Here is a 21275-nt window from a genome sequence, read left to right as displayed (position 1 = left end):
CAGAGCAGAATTACAGCCACTAGAGCCAGTCCCACAATGAGCTTTCCTTAGGATGTGCCATTTCTGTGTCTATAGCGTTTTGAGGAGGATAAGGGGGGGGCAAGGTGGAGGCTGGGGGAATGCCACTTGCTCGTTTGAAAGCCATGCTATCTCTCTCTCCTGGGTGGGCCAAATTTTCTGGGTGGGAAAAGCAGAGAAAGGGGAGGTAACCAGGCTCTTTATGACCTCATAAGGGGCACAATTCCAGATTGGCCCATCTAAGCTTTAATTTTCTCAAAGGCAGAGCAGGATACCCAGGGCTCTGTTTACACCTATCACCATTTCTACCACTGGGGGACCATAGGCAGGCTGTGTAGAACTCATATTTATGTTTAAAAAAATCATAAAGTGAAATTTTCATGCCATGGGACCTTTTAAGAAAGATACATATATACGTGTTTTTTTTTTTACAAATTTCAGCCATTGTTAAAGTGATAATAATCTTAGATTTGAGAACCAGTTCAAATTGGTGCCATGTACTCACCTGCTGGGGAATCTTGTCTTGCCACTTCCTCTCACTCACTTTCTTTCACTTAATTTCTTAAAGTTTGCTCGTCATTGTCACACACCTACGCTCTTTCTACACAACCAGTCCTTAAGGAGCCCACAGCGACACAGTGACTCACTTTTTGTTGCAGTTGGTGGGCAACTGGCAGTGGTGGAAGAACAAAAACACAACACAACACAAACTGAAAGTTACATATAGCCAATTTAAGTAAAAGTACTGGAAACGATCAAAAAAGTTCTGCCAGTCAACTAAGTGTTTAATCTTCTTAGCACGTCCGCTGTACTTGTAGGCCTATAAGTTGTTTGGTAGTTTAGTTTATAAATTGTATAAGACATCATTTCCTAAACTACTTTGCTTTGTGTGCAAAAGTGTTAATTTGTAAAATAACAAGTAAGTAAAGCTGTCAAATTAATGTAGTCCGCTGAAATGTAGTGGAGTAGAGTGGAGAATGGCATGACAAGACCTTGAAAAGTACCTCAGCTTTGCATGGACTCAAACAAGTGTGTTTTTACAACTTGTTTTTAAATGTGTATTTATCCGTAATGTCCGCTGTGTGTGTTCACCGGGAGAGCATTCCGGCTGCCCAAGATGCTTTTCAGCTTCTGGCTAAACTAAACTAAATCTTATTGCAGTTTATATACTAGCCACTAACATCACAACAAATCTAGGGATTGGAAGACGATTAAAAGGTATGTTTGGACATTACAGATTCTCTACATGTTTGATCAATGAATGGAACAGGGTCGTCGGCCTTCTCCTCTCTAAAAAATGTCTTCATATACATTAAATAAGTTTCCTTTCATCCAGGTGTTACATACCTGAGGTAGAAACATCAAATGACCCTGAAGAGCCAATTCATAACCTTAATCTTTACAAAAAATATTTGTAGTTGGTTTGTTAATAGGGCTTTAGTGTCTCAATTAGCTATTAGTTAAACTATGCTTGTGGGTTAAGAAGAGATTTATGTTAAAATAAATAATTAAAGGGTTCTTCTTAATTGGCTTGTCCTGCAGCCAATATGACATATATTAACTGACCTTATAGTCGTCTTCATAAATCACTGAGTCCAATAATTTTACATTTAGATCACTTGGAGCTGAACTAATCAGTAATCTAATTTCAAAGTGGATTGGTTGCAGTTTTGCATAGAGCAGGTCTACAAAGGGAGCACTCGTGTCCGCAACGCTGCCCATAGTGACTTGAGAATATGCTGCTTATTATAGAGCAAGGGTAATTAAGGTTAATTCATCCAATTAGGAGAATATATATGGTTAAATTGGAGACACCTCGCTCCATATATGAATTCACTGTAGTCTATTCTTCTGCTAAACACATAATCATGAGTGCACTTTGACCAAAGCAGGCATTATAAATATATAAACTTAGTGCACAAAAAAGCTTAATAAATAGGAGCAAACAAATACAAAAATGGACATGGAAATGTTATATTTTATTTGTATGTTTATTTATTTCACAAACATAAATAAAAGTTGCATTGAAGAAATATAAAATACATGTGAGTGTGCGATAGACATCTGTATTGTTTTATATAAAAACCACACTGGAAAGGACATTCCAAATTCAAAATGTAAACACAAAATGCACCAGTGCATTTGAATAGTAAGCCGCCTACACATGAGAAGGGATTTGCTCTCTGCGCCCAGCGAGGTAGGGTGCAGAGGCAAGCTCAGAGAGCAAGGCGCAGCGCAGGTACTCGTCATCAAGGGTCACAAGGAAGCTGTTTCCCGTTGCTAGTTAACGACATGCTGTTATCGCATTGGTTGCGTTTTCGAAAGGCCAGCGGCAACAAGGTCAAAGGTGATATCATTTGAACTTCGAGCGCAGCGCAAAGCGGTAAATTCCAACGGTGCGCAATGCCGCGGGTAGCACACGTATAGTAGGGCTAGACCACCCTCCCCATGGGAAATCAATGGAACAGCCGGCGCAAAGCTGTTTTTGCGGCCAATTATGCGTAGGCTTTACTGTTCAAAAACTTCATATAAAACAAGTGTGAAAATAAAAAGACATGCAGAGAAACCGAAATAATGGCTGTATTTACAGTATAAACAGTTTCAAAGAGTGATTTTTTTTTTCAAAATCCTATGTGTTAGACAGCAGAGTATTTTTATGTCTACTTTCAGACATTAAAATGTCACAGAGGACTCCGTTACATTTTTATTTCACAAAATAAATCCACGAAATATAGAACACTTACAGGACAAGAACAACTGATTGTTTGGACTATTTCAATAATGTGGCCATGGACACCAACTATAGGCCTACTAACTGATTTGTGTTGTCCTGCTATTTCTTTCACATATCTGTATGGAATTCTAATAGTATATACGTGTAACAGCTGGTCTTAAGTTAAAGAACTTCCTATTGGACCACAGCCCCTTCCCACAAGACTTATTTGGCAGACATGAAGCTTCCATCTGATGTGTGAATTACATTTACTGAGCTGTATTGTTTCCATTATTGTTAAATGACAATGTGTTGAGTTCAACACGGCTTCAAGTGTCAAAACCACAACAGGAATAGCTTTGAAATGTTCAGTGGTGGTGGGCGTGATGAATGAAAGGTAACCTGATTACCACCGGAGCTATTAAAATCTCTCATGTGTGACCCGCCACAGCAACCCTCTCTGCTTAGCAGCAGGTCTGCAGATTGCTGTTTGGCTCATATTAGTGGCAGCGTGTCACCATTGGTTTTTTTCCCCATAATGCATTTAGCTCATGCAAGTCTTCCATTCATTATTTGGAATATACAATTACTAGAGCAGATTACAGTAATAGTCCTGATTCTTTTCATTTTCTCACTCTCTCAACTGTGTCTCTTCCAGAATGTTATTATTTGCCAGGTAAAACTTTATGTCCCCTGTTACGTGCAGCATGCCGTTCAACATGCCTCACTAACTATGACTTTTAAAACCAGGAGAGGATTTAAGGCACATCAATAATGTTATTTCTTTTGTATTTTGTTTTAATGGAGGAGGCAATACTTGGATCTGATATTAATGAAAACAAAACAGGTGCTCCGGGTGCATTGGGAGGCAACTGATAACTGTGTTTTCATCACACCTAATATTCCCATAGCAGTAGTTGTATGGGAACGCGCATTCATTTACATTTCCTTTACAGATTTTTCTGGATACTTAACTCATGTCTAAGAACAGGATGTTTTTCAATATCCTATGTGCATTTAGAACACAAATATTCTTTTGACTCATCTTATGGGTTTATCGTCCCTGCACACACAACGTGTGTTGTTTCCTGCTCCGGCCACTGTAGTTTACAGTTAACAAGGTCTTCTTGTGATGCTGAGAAAATGTTTGGGTGATGGAGACAAGTAGTGTTTGTAATTAAAATTTATCGTATTTTTGTTTTCTTTTTTTCCAGTTTAATTATAAATAATAAATATTAAATAGTTATTCCAAGCATACATACTGTATAAAGGGAACAATAAAAAGTGTTTTGGTTACTCACTCACAAAAAAACTAAGATTCACAATGCGAAATAGTGCTTTGAGAATATAAGACTTACATAATCTGTACTGTTCATCTGCATTCATATTGACACTAAAGTATTTAGCCTAATACCAACTTTGTAAATGGTTTTTCAGTCTAATTTCCTTTGAACATCATGTTTAATTAATAGTATCACAATAAAACAAATTATAAATGCATGTGCCTTTTATTTATTTTTCTATTTATTGTATATTTAGCCATAAATGTCCTATTGAGATACATATAAGTGGTCAATATGGCCATCAAGATAAAGGTTTTCAGTACAAATAGGGATAGAGCATTTCAACAACAAAAGAACAGACACAAAAGACACAGGAATGGGAGGTTTAAAGAATCATGGCTGTTAAAAGCAATAGGATCTTTCTGTAAAAACTGACTTTAAAGTTTGTCAAAGTGAGAATGTAGTGAGAATCAGTCTCAGACAAATTCGACCCGTTACACAGTGAAGTCCATTTGAACCATTACATATGAGTTACAATGAAGTGTACGGAGGCTTGCACCAGTAACAAACTCCAATGAGTTTGAAGAGATGAGGATGAATGCGTTTAAAGAGAGCTAATTAGTTAAGATGGTGGTGCACAGCGGCTCAGTGTTCCCTAAAACATTTTTGTATTATGTATTGTATTGTGTTTGTATTATTCTTTGTTGTTAAGACCAGCCGGGGTACACCGAATATCTTATCTTAATATCCTATTTTATTTATTGTGCATTTTTCATTGTATGGTTCAACTGCACAATGACAGTTAAAGTTTATTTTATTCTATATAAATTATATCATCTTAGTCTAATATTGACCAAACGATACTTTAGGCTAATCCTTTTTCTAGCAGTAAAAAAGAAGAAGGTTTAAACGGAAAAAAAATAACGTTTAAAATACAACATGTGATAATACAGTATCTAGACTGATTCGTTTAAGGCTGTTTTACATTTTTGCTTTACCAGCATTTTTTTTTCTTTCAAATCCCTTAGATTCAACCTTTGTGGAAGATATGTTCCAGAAAAAAAACTGTTATTGCTGTCTTCTTCTAGAAAAAGATCTGATACTTGTGGCACCATCACAATGAGTCTTGGATATCCACAACATACACAGACCCACAGAGGGGTGATTTGGCCTGGGGCAAAGCCAAAGGCTGTTTAGCACCCAAACAAAAATCCCTCTTCACATAGTTTTTTTCAAACTAGAATAGATACAGAGTGAATACATGTGTTTGCTGTATTTGTGTACAATTTGTTTGTGGAGGTGGTGCACTGCTGCCTCACACACTGTAGGAGGGGTGGTGTGTGTGTTGGGGGAGAGGGGTGTTGTCCCATGGCCCTGTAGACTGTATATAACTGTCTATTTGTCAGGCTTGAGCCTCAGTTTCATCCCTCAGTCTAAGGAAACATGAGTGAAGAACCTTCTGGTAGTGTGTGTGTGTGTGTGGTGTGTTTTCTGTGTGAGCCCTATAATAAACTGGCATCCTGTTGTGATTGTTGCACGCTGCTTTAGGCTCCATACGCCGTGACCTTGAATGAGAATAAGAAGCAAGAAAAACTATAATTTGTTCATGACAGCGCTCTTGTGCGTTCAAGGATCAGAATTATCAGCCTCTGACATGTGGGGATATTTTACATACGGCTTCTTTCTATTTTTCAGACTTGGAAAACTTCAAGACTCACAGAAGAAGCTCTGTGTCGGTCCGCGAAGGCCAAGGAGTGGTTCTGCTGTGCGGTCCTCCATCGCATTCCGGAGGTAACACACATTCTCATTCTTAATGACTGTAAGACTTTGGGCCCTAATTTAATGATCTAAGCGTGTGGCATGAAGAGCACGGCACAGGTGCGTTTAGGGCGTGTCCAAATCCACTTTTGCTAGTTTGACGGGTCCATGCGCCAGCCGCATGGTTCAAAAGTGTTTTTCTTAAAATCTTCATAAATCATCTGTGTGTTTTGGGCGCAACATGCAATAAACCAATCAAAGTGTCATCTCCCATTCCCTTTTAAAAGCCAGGCGCGCTTGTACCTTGGCGCATTGCTGCTGTGATGGTGGTTTTGCACGTCATATTTTTGTTTTTAATGTTTTGCATGTGTGTGTGCTTCCCTGTGTGTGTAACAAGCATAGTGTGCGCGCGCTATGCACAAGCCTAGGCACATTTTACTAATTCGCTATTAAAATAACAGTGAAATGCTGCGCTATTGACTTTAGACCAGGTTTTTGTCGGTAGTTTGGGCGATCACTTTCTGCTGCCAAATTCACCTGAACACACCTCCATGTAAGACCGGCACGCCCATGTGCGCAAAGATGGGCGCAGGTACATTTGCTTTTTAAACGATGTGGGTGCTGGATGGGAAAATAACAACTGCGTCTGTCTTAAAATAGCAAAGGGGTTTGCGCTGCACCGGGTGCAAGACAAGTCCCTTAGGCTACATTTACAGTGCTACATTTGGTTTTAAAACAAATATCTCTTGCTACTTTCATACCTCGCAGGCCCACAGCTCTGGCGTTTCAGAGCCCGTAAAGCGGAGACATTTCTAAACATTTCTGACCCCGTTTTGGTATGGAATCTACGTGGTTTGTGTTCAGCCACAAACAGATACCTTTGGCAACACCAACACTAATGCCAATGTTTTTCCGTCTGTCGGGGTAAGGACCTCTCTTTCTTTGATACATAGCTACAAATGTTACTATGGCAGCTACTAGCAACGGGCGGAGTATACATGCTGCCTCCTGTTTACCCCAGCATACGCATGCCCAGTTTACGAGAATGTTGATGAGATATGTGGTTTGGCCGTGTTAGTTTGAACCGAGATTAGGTCTTGTACTGGAGCTTTAAACACTTAGAGATCAACAGAGATCGCTTTTGGCTTACAACTGTAGCCGCAGATGGCAAGCACATACTGAGAATCAGCTGGTTGATCTCAATCAAAATTTGAATGAGATTGTAATGTTTTCAGATGTGTATTTGCAGTTTGAAGCTCTCTGTTTTTAGTTTTTTTGCTGATTCTGTTTAAGGTTTTCCATTGCACCTTCGTTTTGGTAATCAACACCTTATATCTAACGCTTTTAGAGATAAGGTTTCCAAGGGACCAAGGCAGTCCTGCATTGCTTTGGTGTGGTTGGGCCATGGGAAGTGTGACAGCTTCACTGTCAGGAGCCATGAGCTGATCATGTTTTTAATATAGACTTACTTTTCTGCCTCGTTTCAGTGCATACCTATTTATTTGTCATTGTTTGTGCTCACGCTAAAGGCAAGCAATCCCTTGGAAGAATTATATAAGGTATAATAAGATACAAAGAATATGCTAATTTGCTTTCTTGCCTAGAGTTAGATGAGAAGATCAGTAATCTCGTAAACTGTGCAAAGAACTAAGAGAGAGACAGAATTAACTTGGTTTAGCATAGACAGCCATGAATTGGATGTTCCATGTGGCTGGTACAAGGCTGTATTTCTGATTTAAAACATAATTTTCTGCTTCTTCATACTGGGTCCTATCTTGCACCCAGCCCTGCACTGTGCAAAGTTTCTTTACTAAGACCATTCAGCGCCCACGTTGTTTAATTGGTAAATGCACCTGAGCCCATCTTTGCACCCTGCATGGGCATGCTGGTCTTACAGGAAGGTGTGTGCCGGTGAATTCTCGGTGTACTGACTAACAAAAACCTGATCTCAAGTCAATAATGCAGCATTTCATTCTTATTTTAACAGCACGTCAGTAAACTGTGCATGGACTTGTACATAGCACACACACTATGCTTGTTACACACACACAGCGAAGCGCAATAGCACACAAACATGCAAAAGATTACAAATAAAAATATGTCATAATCCGCCATCATAATAGCATAATACGCCAAGGTACAAACATGCACATGGTGGACCAATGATTAACACTGTGGACACGCTGTGGCCTATGTGTTCCAATCCAGGTCAATCCGGGCCTTTCTGTGTGTAGTTTGTAGTTTCTCCCCATGTTTGCATGGGTTTCCTACAGTTTCCCCACCATAAAAAACAATCAAAACCTGTACTAGGTTCTCCAGTCAGTAGCAGTGGCACTGACTGACTCACATCTGGAGTTGGTCCACAGAGCTGTACATGGCTGCTCACTGCTTCCCTGAGGGATGGGTCAAATGCAGAGAATGAATTTCACTACATGTATGTGTATTTGACAATAGAGTACCTTTACCTTTATACGCCCAAAACACACCTATGTCTTTTGAACAATGCCCCAGGCACACAGACCCTTTATTCCGCCATCAAACTAGCAAAGGTGGATTTGGACCCGCCCTAAACTTAACTGCGCCAGGCGCTTCACGCCATGAGCTTAGCTAACATAGGGCCCATTGTCTCTGTGATTGCAGCAGATGTTTCTTTTTGTAGCATCTTCTCTTTTTCCTACTAAAACTTCTAAATGCAACAGCTGCTTGGATTCCTTTCGCCCAAGTGACAGCCATCGAACAGATATCCCTGATTCATGCATTGGTCCGCTGTGGCAAAAATGCTGCTTGCCTGGAATTGATTGTAATTGTTTGGGGCTTGAATCCTGTTGAGGTTTTACCTGGTTAAAACTTGGCAAGCTTGCCGGCAATCTGGAATTTGAGATTCATGTGCATGATGTTCTGCTGAAACACTTGTATTTTGATTGTTCTCCACACTGTGAACAGTTGCTTTGCGGACTCTTTTCATATCTGCCAATTTGTGCTGAAGTAATCCAATTATGGTTTGTTTTTTAAGACCGATGGGGTAATAACATGTCAGACATCTTCAGGCACATGAAAAGCCCCCTCAAGACACTTGTCTCCTCGCAACTATAGAGAGTTAATACAAGTTGTCAATTAGAAGTCCGTTTTAGTGAGTTACATCTCTCAGCTCTAATAGAAGCAACTATCACGGCCATTCAGCTGCATAAACTAACTAGTCACTAGTTCTTGCATTAAGCAGGTGCAGTAAACAGTGTTTTGATGTGTCTTCAATATACACAGGCTCGTCTTGCCCCAAAACACTGACATGAAATGGTTAAAATGTTGCTTTGAAAAGACCAAGCCTTTTAATAAGAATCTGGCATGCAGAGCAACCTTTTACCAAAATCACCATAAAACATAAAACACCATGCTGCATACTGTTTACTAGCACACACCAATGTATTCAGCTCCAGTTACATATATCCATTTACTCACCAGAGAGAATGAAATAGAAGACAACAGACACCAAATCAAGATTCAAGAGGCTTCCCCACACAGGCACACACACAAACACACACACACACACACACACACAGCCGAGCTTCGGGTTGGAGCATCAGAGTATTCAAACTGGCAACAATGAAAAGCAATCAATCTGCAGGCAAAGACTTAAGTATTTTGCCAGTACTTGTTTTCTTTTTGACCTGATAGGTTGCACTTGCCTCTGCTTGTAGCAGGGAATACGGCCGGTAAACTGGCAACGTAGATTTGTTTCCTTAAAGTCATGCCTAAACCAAAGTGATTGCCTTGAAATTTAGGTTAGGACATTCATTTGCCCTGGATGTTCTGTCAGCAAATCAGTTAGCAAATTGACAGCCTGTAAGTAGATGTTGCTCTTTTATCATTAGTAATTAGTCAACCTACCTGATCATATTTGTTTCATCTACAAGTAGTATTCGTTTGAAATGCGACAGATGTTTTATTTGTATGTAGTTATTCATTTGTTTTTAGTGGCAAATTTAAGAAATGCCAGGAGCATCATGCAGAGGCTCATTTTGTCTCTTTTAAACGCTTGCTTTTTGTTGTTATATTTTAATTATACTAGGACAGTTCCTTTATAACCCCCCCCCCCACACACACACACACACACACACACACACACACACACACACACACATATGATGTTGGTAAGTTAAACTCCACAGCTTTTATTATCAAAAGCCATTTGAAACATGGGACAGTAAAAAGGTTTGTTCATGCTTCACTAGAGGCAAGGATTCAGGAAGCGGCTCAAGTCATCAATCTCAGTAGTTTTATTAGTTTATTGCAAATCTGTTTGGCCTGTCGAAAAGAAGGCAATGGTGGATGTTCTCACATAAATCCACAGAAACACGATGACTAATGAGGAATGGGCCAACTACAATACTATGTTAAAAGAGAATGTGCCGGGATGTGAGGAAGTATAAAAATCTACAAGCAGCCCAACAGGGGATGAAAAGAAATGGTGATAAGGGAATACATTTTTATTTTCATGGAATGTATTCTTCTTAAATGTTGGGGCATATTTGAGCTGGGGAGAAGATGTTCATGTCCTGACAATTTACAATTGATCAAAAATGAATTTGAAAGTTTGTGTTGGTGAGTTTGTTTGTGTAGATGGCACGGTCCTGATGTGGATGACGACCATAATAAGGTCCTATTCGTGAGCCAATTTCCCTGCTTCTGAATAGAGAGAACGCCGTGTTTTATGTTGCATCAGGTTGCTTTGAGCAGGCATAATAAAGCGTAGCAAATCTGCCCCAAACCCTGAAAACTATATATGAGAAAATAAAATCTGAAAAAGATGGTGATATATATTCAGTGCTTGTTGTGCTCAATTGCCTGCTTAGACTTGGAGGAGGGAAATCATATGTTCATGCGTCTGCAATCAAATTTCACAACTTTCCTCTCACATGGTGGATATGTATCTCAGTGTGGCATCAGCAGCCTGACAGCCGATAACAAGACAATAATGACTGCCAGGCCCCCTTCCCTACCTCTAGAGGACCTTGTTTCATTTTAATTAAATTCTACATGTGGGTGGCACTGCGAGGAAAACCTCTGCAAATCCCTTTCCAGCACCATATGTTAGCAAGCCTTCCAATAGCGGTGCGACCCTCAGTGTATACCCAAGGCTCTGAAAGGTCTCCACCGGCCACAGGGGGCTCTCAAAGGACACATTATGCATGGCAGACAGCTGTTCTGCCTGCTTTATGCAGCGTGGGCTTGTCTATACAGAATGACGTGGTCGTATAAAAGAAAGACGAAGTGGAAGATGAGTGTGGATGGTCTGCAGCTAGTAGGATACAGCAAACATCTGCTACATCACAACCCATGCAAGAGTGTATTCAGTGCTTGAGTGCGTGAGTATCTTGGGTTATTTGTGTCAATGTGCTGTATCCACAGTATACATTAACAAATAAAGACATTATTCAAATTATTAACCACACCATACATTAAACAAAACACCAACACAGTTCCCTCTTGCTTGATGGTGGCCAGTGGATTTTAGACTCGTTTTATCAACTGCTACCATGTTCAAGCCTGGCTAGTTTGTTGGTGTTTAGCTCAGCAGCAGAGCCGTCGCAGGGGTGCGAGGCCCTGAGCAAAGTTAACATGCGAGGCGCGGCTCATTGACCTGCACCGGAATGCACACGCGAGATTCACTGTTGACATGCACAGGGACTATCGTTGTTCAGACAGGTTTAAAGTAATATCTGTGTGTGTGTGTGTGTGTGTGTGGGTATGTGTGTGTGTGTGTGTGTGTGTGTGTGTGTGTGTGTGTGTGTGTGTGTGTGTGTGTGTGTGTGTGTGTGTGTGTGTGTGTGTGTGTGTGTGGATGTGTCTGGGTGTGTGCGTGTTCTTGTGTGTATGTATCAAATGTGGACGTACGCCCCTGTCCATGTTGCTGTAATCCGTGCCAAAATAGATAGAATGAAAGGCATTGCCACAGAGATGGCTGTATGGGTATTTTGGTGTTAAAAGAGAACAGACAATTTAGCTGTCAGAATAATAGGCCGTCTGACCTATGGCATGACAACTCCGCTGCATTTTATGTTCTATTCTTTCTATAGCTTCATATAGCGTCCTACTGACAATGCTGGATGCAGTGAAAGTCACTTCCTTGCCTTCTTGCCCTCAAACTTAGCAATTAAGATTTTGTAGTCCAGTGTTTGTCGCGCTCTCGTGTAGCTGACATTGTTTCTCCCGTCTCCTTCTTCCTAGCTTGCACTTTCACAAAGTGTGCTAACATACCCATGGTACACTTCAACATTATAAATACAGTATATATTTTAGAATTTTTGACAAACAGGAATTTCAAGTTAGATCACATTGAGTGAAGAACATGCATTAAACAAATATTTAATTTTTAAAAAAGGAGAAGAAAAAAGAAGAAAACTGCATAAGCTGCAAGGCAGGCGCGAGGCTCTGTGCGGTTGTGCGTTTGTGCGCCAGTTGTGCTCACCTGCTAACAATAGTTTGTCAACAAGCCCTGCGAGACATACCTAGAGTATGTCACCAAGCTTCTTGGCTGTGACACTTTCTGGTGTGACCAGCTGTGTTTAGTTGTTTCCTGTGGTTTTAATTTTGGAAAATCTTACCAAGTAAGAAGCTGTAAACATGTTTTTCCAAAAGGTATTGGCTTATTTTTCCAAAAGTATTGGCTTATTAAATAGGCACAGTATATTTAACAGAATGTGCAAATCCTGATATTGGTACTGCTGGTCCCTGAGTGCCAAAGTTGATCAAGTTCACGATAAAAGTCAAAGAGGTTGTATATTTACAACTTGGTTATTCTGAGAGTTCATCGCTTAAAAAATTTGAACGTGTTTTGTTGTTATCTACCCTTGTCTAATTCTTAAACATAATGTGGAATGAAAACAAACACAAAATCAATTATTATTTGTAAAAAAGACAACAAGGCAACATTGATTTGTGTTGTCAGCCGCCTAGCAACAGTATAAAATTGTCGTCTATATTGTGACTTTAATGTCAAATACAAAATGTAAGAGATGAACATCATAAAGTAACATCACAAACCTCTCCATACACTATAAAGTAGAATTTGTTTACTCCAGTGGTATTTATTGGTAATACTGTACTGTACCAGTTTCTATTTTTCTTTCCAACAGGGATTATTCTGCTTTTAATCTGATTAACAGACGACACATTTCACAATCTCCATAAGTAATCTCCTTTCACAATCCCACATTCAGTCATATTTCTCCCTCTTCATCTGTCTGGGGACTTTAGCTCTCTGGAATTATATCATATGTCACTGTCACACACTACCACTCCGAAGTCACAGAGCCTTCTCTCCAAATCCTCACAGCTTTGACGTAATGTTGCTCAGTTACCTTACAGAGAAATGTGAGTGACAAGCAGCCAACATGACACCAGCATGAAATAGGATAGTGTGTTTTCAGGCAGTGACACTCTGACTTGATTGGAGTTTCTAATCACGTATGAAAAGGTCACAGATGAGTCTGAGTGCAGCGCGCGCACATTTCCCAGAAGACATGTCTGAGTGACATGCTTTCTAAATCTCTTTTTAAGCTCCTTAAAGTTTACAGTACACATAGCTGTTGTTACTGTTGCATTTGTATGTGTATGTGTATGTGTATGTGTGTGGGTTGTGACAGACAAAAGGAGGGACAGCAAAGGTTGTGGAGCACAGTGTAGCGTATGTGTAAAGAACTAAAGTGAGACGTTTCTGTTTCTTTTTCTTTATGGTGGACATTGTGTAAGCACCTCCATCCTCTCTGCTAGGCTGCAGTCACACGTCATGTCCCTAGGCTCCCTAGTGCCGCTACGTAAACACAAATCCCTCAGTGCCTGCGGGGATTTCATCCCAGAAGAAATAAGCTGTCACCTGCTGTGCAAAGGGGAAAATAACAATTGTCGAAAAACATGACAGCTACGTCCACAGCACCTTGCTTGCTTAGCAGAGCACTGGATCGCAACTTTAAGTTGAATCCGTAACACCTTACAGCCCGCTAGCCTGTAAAGCTGCATGGCTGCATCTACTGGTGCAAAGAGTTTAGCTCAATTAGTGGCATTGTTCACTACTCTCAGATTGTGTGAGCTTTGCACTAAACCGAGTAGGTTTCCTTCAATTGTGGACGCTTGATATCATCTGGGGTCTCATTTATTAACTGTGCATACTCACAGATGTGTGCGTATGTAATGCATAAGAATGCTACCACACACAGTGTGGAATTTACCTTACACTTAAATGTGTGTAAATATGATGACAATATTATGAACAGAACATAGGTACAATAGTGATACTACAAATAAAACCACTGCCACTGTACGCATAAGCAATCACCAAATGTCCTGTGTTTCCCAATTTTATTTATAGTATCAATTCATAACAAGAGTTATGTCAAGACACTTTACAGATAGAGGAGGTCTAGACCACACACCAGAATTTACAAGAACCCAACAGTTCTAATAGTTTCCTCCAGAGCAAGCAACAGTGCGACATAGTTTCAAAATAAAAGCACATGGCCTTGAAGGGGAATTCCATTTCTCCAAAGTCATGACGAGTTCTGAGTATGTGAAAAACGATTTAAAGGCTTTTGTTGCTATGTGGACTCTGATAAATTGCCTCAAGGGATGTCACTTGAGTCAGCGTCAGGAGGGCTGAGAAATACACTTTTAATTAAACACAGGTGTGGAGTTAGAAAGAAGTGAGCTTACCAAACCTCGCTAGTACTTCATTTCTGCTCAAGGCTAGTTTTGAGGCTACATCAGCCACTACAACCACAAAGAGCCTAGACTGGGTTAACCCCGCCCACTCTGCCGGCGATTTGATTGCGCCTTGCAGCTCGGTCTGGAAACTTGCATGTTTAATTTTCCTGCTTCGGTTCACAATTTTGCACCGTATTTCGGACCAAACTGTCTGTGGTTGAGTTGCATTGTGGGTAATGTGGGTACCAGGTTTTAGCAAGAATAAAGAACATGTTCATAATGAATAGGAATATGTAAAGATTGCATTGATCCGCAATCCTAAATTGGAGGATTACACTCTCTAAAAACATACTAACATTGAATGTGTTTATTGTTGCTCTTAGTAAAATATATTTTCCCTCTTGGTAATATAAGGTTATTGGCTTGACCTGCAGCAGAACATTAGCTGTATCACTTTAACTGGCTGTCTCATGAGTGCAGGACCATTGAGGATTTATGTTGTCCCATAGTTCCCAGTGTGCTCAGTCTTACCTGTTGAAAGAATGATGCAAGCCAGAGTCGTGCCAGAGCGGCATCAAACAGCATGTTGCAATCTCGTTCCGTTCTTCAGGGAACGGAAGTTCTCGTCCTAACATTTCGATTTCTCAGAGCCATGTATCTCTGTTATATTCATTCTATCTATTTTGAAGTAAGTTACATGTGCCACCAGAAGTTAAATGTTAAAGTAATTAACTTTTACTTTACCATTATAAGGTTTTTAGTACAGGTGTAGAATTGTATTTGGATTTTGACATCTAAAAGTATACAAATGCCCATTGAATGTATACCGTGTAATTCCAACAGTCTAAAATATTTGTATTTATTTTCCTAGTCTAAGATTTAAGATCTTATTCTTATTAATAATCATATTAAGGTCATATTTTGATTCATCTAATTTTGTCAACTTTTGTTGTTCCACAAAAAAACATTTAGTGGGAAGTAGGTCAGATGTTTTTTTTAATTCTACACACAAAAAGTAACATTATAACTTTGCATAAACTGTCTGATCACATCAGTCAACTGTTAAGTCAAAGGGATCAGAAACGTGGATAAAAAAATATAGAAGATGAGTGTTTTGTCCTCCAAATGTATTCAATGTAGCTAGGGCTGTTTACCGAATTAAATCATTTGTAATCACTGACCGATTTGCCTATAGAGTATTGAGTATCAAAAAATTTAACATCATTCAACACCCAATTTCAATACCTAAGGAGTGAATCTAATCAGCGTCAGTGAGCGAGTTAGCATGAAGCAGGCTTCTACTAAGATCTGATAATGCTTGTGATAGGCCGTCTAACGTTACAATGGTAGAGACACGCAGGGAATACTCTACGTTTCGCACGACAGGGATCAGGTGGTAGGCGCTCAAAAATAAATAAAAAGATTTATGCCACAATATTTAGTGTTGTAATTTATTTTGGAATTAAGATATTGGAACCGAAAAAAGTATGGTTCGTAGGAATCATGGGAATGGTATCAAGGTTACGGTGTTGGTATTGGTACCAGTAGGATCTTTTTTGAATGATACCCAGCTCTAAATGTAGCAGGAGTTGGTTGGTGGTTTCTACTGTATGTGTTCTGATGTGACCAACATGGTCAGGGATACTACCAGCTCTTACAGTCAGCAGTGCAGAGACAGGAAGAAGAGCCTGAGTACAGATCAGGTATGACACACCCTGCCAGTCCAGATCCGAGCACAAAGGCAAAACAGGGTGCTGCCTCCACGCGGCATCCACGCACTCACTGTCCAACTGACAGGCCAATGTCAGTGTATGCCAGCAAAATATGGTAATCACTACCTGCAGAGTCAAAGGAAGGGGAATGGATTAGCTCAACCGGGTTACAATACAAGTGGTATTTTCTTAGTTAGTATGACACCTCCCAAATTTGCAGTCCAGTTCCTCTCCAGTCTGTCACTGTGGATCATAGGCTGCAAGAGTAGCTGAGCGGCTGTCAGTTTGTGTCTTTTGTTAAAGCCGACCGCATTAATGGGCTGCCAGTATGACCGAGCCGCACTCTTTGTACTACACGGTTACTGTGTTTAGTCATGGACCTAATGCAGCTGACCTCTATTTTCTAATGGGGAAATACCTTTAAGAGGCACTCAAGACTGAAATCACTTGTGTGCATCTCCCCTAAAAGTAGATGTTTTCTTGCGTGTGTGTGTGTGTGCGTGTGTGTGTGTGTGTGTGTGTGTCTGTGTGTGTGTGTGTGTGTGTCTATGTGTTGTGCCTGTTTTTGCTTTCACCCGAGGCTTTGAGAACAGAGAGCATGTGCATCCTGTCTGTTCCTGTAAAGGAAACAATGGAGCAGAGAATTCTTGGAGCCCGGAGCAAATATGGTAGTACTGCACTCAGCAACACAATGCAGGATGACAGTAGGAGGGGTTTTTGGAGTTTCTTTTTCTGTTAGTCTGTCTGCAAAGAACAGTCTTATAAAGATGCTCTCAGTGAATGTGTAGATTCTAATAGTACCAAATTGTGAGTTTGTTTTCTCAGCTGACTTTTGGACTTTCCTTATGTGGAGTCTGAGGCCATGTTGTTTGGTTTCTCTATGGCTCACTCTAATGCTGCACTCCTTTCTATGGGTCTTGGAGGATTTTAGAAAAACAGTAGTTCATGTTCCACCAGATCAGCGTGATTTATCCTGTTTGACACGACCCAGCAACCCATCTCACTCTTTCAGATGCAATACCATGCTACTGGCGCCTGTAATCAGCAAATTATTCAGGCTGGGAAAGGACAAGTGTGAACGTTTTGTTGTAAATTTGGGCAATTCGCAGCATGTAAACCTCCCACTGCTTTGTAATTGGGTGATTAAAAATGCATATTGTTGTCACAGTGTGCTCTTACATGTATTATTAATCTCCAATGATGATGCAGTTGATGCTAATATTATTTTTCAGTATGATGCCAAAGCATCCTGATGTAATCGTTACACTGTGCATCGTTTTGTATTGACATATGGTTGCTGTGTTTGTTTGGCAAAATTTTTTGTTGTTGTTGTTCCTCATAGGCATATTATGTGCCCAAATGAATATGTAATGCTTTAAGCAGTAGGGGCAGACCCTGCTAGGGAGTGCCAGTGGCTGGCTTTGCTCCGGGGCTGCGTCAGGAGGATGAGAAACGGTGTTTGGTGGAAGGTGACACCATAGAGCAGGAGAAACAGGCCAGGGCCTGTATTGTGTAGGAATTAATCAAATTACAAGAAAAAAAAAGAAAGACATGGCTTGTTTCAACTGCTGGCTGACGTCACTAACTGTAACAGATACATGAGGCCTGCCAGCTGAAGACGTTGCAACCATTTACTACAATTGCTCAGCTTTACAGTGACTTTGTTCAGTTGTCATCTGACGCATTTTGTTTATCTACCCCAAACTGTTAGAGGAATGCTGTGCACTTGCTCACCTTTTCATTGTTGACTTCGATGATGCCATATTTACAAATCTGGAGAAACCTCAACAACAAATTAGACTGAAATGTACACACTCGACTTGAACCGAAGCTTTTAATGGCATCGTTCATCCTGAATACGTTCTCTAATGGATGTCTTTATTAGATGAAGCCATCAGATTTATGTGTTTATTTCCCTGTACATAACATATGATGGCAACAGTGAGGTAATGGACACATGTACACAGTGATAATTAGATACTATAAAAGATAAGTATATACTGAAATCAAAGTCTTATGGAGAGCACTACTCAGCCTGTAAAAAAGTCATACAATGTCCTCTTTGGCTCTGGAGGAGCTTTGTAAAGATTAATTTAAAAAGAAAATACCAGATAATGGGATCAGGATTCATTTGGCTTGGTTTGGGATATATATTTTTAACAAAAAAGCCTACGTTACAAACTGTGGGTGCAAAGTTTTCAAAGATTTAGGTATTTACCAAGTGGCAACCCCAGGGGCTGAAAAATGAAGCCAATGCAGAAGTTCCAAAAACTGCAGATTCTTAAATGGCCACTTGAGCTGTCTCCAAATGTGAGTCAGTCCCCATAGACCCCAATGTTACAATGGCCAATTTTACAGCTTGGTACAAAACAACAGTGTTGGTCTCTATAGCTAATTCCCCCCTTCATGAAAACTGTAGTGAGGGAGAATTTCTTTTTAAATAAATCACCAATTTAAATTATACTAAGAACTAAAGTTCTGCATGATTAAAGTCGTGGCTGATTGAGCGACATGTGTGTACAAGTGTCTATCGAGCTTAATTTGGCCTGCCTCAACTCCACCCTGGCTACACCTCTTTGCAAATTTTTGATTAGCTTCTACTAAGTACATTTTTAATGGATAAATATATAAATGATATTTTAATTCAAATTTTTTTGATTTAATTTAAATTCATGAAACTACTGGCTCACACTGCAGAGTAACATTTGGACTCAGAGGATGCACACATAACTGTATGTGCGTCCATCCACAGGGGCCCCAAATTGATAGAGTTTTCACCTTACTGGGCTGTCATAAAGGACAATAGACATACTTTGAGATTACTGCCCACCATCTTTGTCTTTGTGCTCTATTGTTACATGATCACAAATCAACCTGGGCGTGATCTTAACTGTGTAAGGAGACGGGCATGTTTGACTTGCACGGCTTGTTCAGTCTCTGAATATTCAGTGACGCCTGTCCTTTGAAGCTGCTCCTCAGTCTCCTTTTGTGAGTGAAGCAGCTTTATTCATTGTGACCTTTGCAAAGTGATCTTTAACCTAGCGGGAAACCACAAAGAACTCTTCAGGGACTTCCACAAACCTCTCTGCAATGGATCATGTTTTGGAAATTACCCATTTTTTTGGACGGACAAAAAAGAAACCACAGACTCTTGTAAAGTTGTGTTTTACAAATGCATGCACAGATGCATAATCAACATTAAGATATTGGCATATTTTATTGCATATTTGAAAAGATCTCATCAGCACAACACCAGACTATAGTCTTATAGTCTCAAATTGTTAATTTCAGTTCATGTGCTGCTGCTGTCATCATGAAATAAGTCAGATTTCTTGTTGCCATGGCAGTGATTGTAATACTGTCTTCCAGGGCAGCTGGATTTCTTTAACATTTTGTCTTGGAGATGTCCTGTTTTTATTCCAGGGAGAATTGTGTAACCCATAAAATCAATGCCCTGGATGATTTTGTGAAGGTTTGGCCAGCTGTGTGGGTCATCTCATTATGTTTGCAGTCTCTGTGGCATACTGCAGCTCATGTTGTGCCATGCAGTCATTTGGGTTTTAAACATAGAATGAGAGCAGGTGCAGCCATAGTCCAAAAGCACTGGAGAGGAAACAAACACAAACAACATGCCTTATCCTGCCTTGAAGTGTCCCTTGTCCCCGTGGACCTCTGCTATGCCATCACTCTGTGTTCAGCTCCCCACGCACAGCAGCCAAACCTTAAGCATAAGCCACAAATGAGGTTGATCGGCTGCCTCCGTTGCTTCCTGTAGAGTACTGTACCTGCTCCTTTCAGCTAGCAGTTGTTTGGGATCACGCTGTGATAAATTGCCAAGCAGCTAGGTGAGGCAAAGGGTTCCTCCAAGACTGTTTTGTGTAATTGCTAGTCCACTAGCTGAACAGGAAAATAGTGTATGCATGTTATTAAGGCTGGCTGCAAAACACTAGAACAGCAGATTACGTCACAATATTCAGGTTTGATTAGTTGACCTTAAAGAAGTCATTCAGTAGAAGATCTCATATGAACAGAATCAACCCATAGGGCTTAGTGATTTAATATATCCAATTCATTCAACACAGCTACTACAAGATAAATAGAGGCAATCATGAACAAATATTACATGACAATAGTCTTTCTCTTGCTTCACATCAGTGGAGCACATACCCTATTTGCCTATTAAAATGATGCATTTTTCTTGAGATTGCAGGATACCTGATTGTAAAATAAGGTTAGATCTATTTTCTCAGTTGCCATTGTTGCTGTGCTATTATTTATACAATACATCACATTTACTATATCGCTGTGAGACATGCATGATAGAGATGTCTATGGTTGAAATATGACACCAGTATTAGTGATTCTGACAAAGATAAAGAGATTTGAAGTGGGATATATGCCTTTTATATTAATTACTTTGTGCTCTTAAAAACCTGCACTGTTCCCTTTTGCTGAGCATTTGTTTCATCTATGCACTTATTCATACTAAATTGGATTATTGACCAGGTATCGGAGTCCCATAATTACTTAATTTCATCTCCTGTTACAGTTAGTCATTAAATATTAAATATCCTTATTCATTTATTATGTATTACATTGTCAATAATTGGCCATTTATTTTTTTCTCCATTTGTTGTCTTTCTTAAAAGGATCTCATTATGTCCAACAAGAAGCCTAATGAACCAGATAGAAAGACAGAAAGAAATCATTTTGTACATGAATCTCCCAAGATCAAAATATGTGTTTGGTTCATTTGGAAATATTCCAACACAATGATGTGACACCGGGAAAAGGTTGACATTTAAACTCCAACAATGTTTTATTGATTTTTACAGGTAATTGCCAATATGGTGCCCCACTTCCTGTTAGTAACAAGCAGGGGCGATTCTAGGATCAGACCCTAAGGGGGGGCTTAGCCCCTAATGAGAATGTGACACAGATATAGTGCCATGCAGAAGTGTTAACCCTCCCTCCCTCCCCAAAAATGTATTAAAAAAAACATTTTGCATCATAAATGGGATTTTATCAGCTTGTCTTGTACTTTAAAGTTTATAGAAAACAAGGATGACATTATGTCATCTGAGTGATGGAAGT

General features: G+C 39.9%; 1 protein-coding gene across 1 annotated transcript in view; it reads left to right on the top strand.

Annotated features, from left to right (window-relative positions):
• Positions 1-21275, top strand: part of cntn4 (contactin 4) — a 140518-nt gene that overhangs the window by 58631 nt on the left and 60612 nt on the right. The window contains exon 5 of the mRNA XM_034868476.1: positions 5710-5805. Coding sequence (XP_034724367.1) covers positions 5710-5805 — 96 coding nt within the window. The remainder of the gene's footprint in view (positions 1-5709; positions 5806-21275) is intronic.

This window comes from Etheostoma cragini, chromosome 4 (genome assembly GCF_013103735.1).
Source record: "Etheostoma cragini isolate CJK2018 chromosome 4, CSU_Ecrag_1.0, whole genome shotgun sequence".
NCBI classification, from domain to species: domain Eukaryota; kingdom Metazoa; phylum Chordata; class Actinopteri; order Perciformes; family Percidae; genus Etheostoma; species Etheostoma cragini.
Note: the sequence above shows the minus strand (reverse complement) of the source record. Positions and strands in the feature narration are given on the sequence as shown.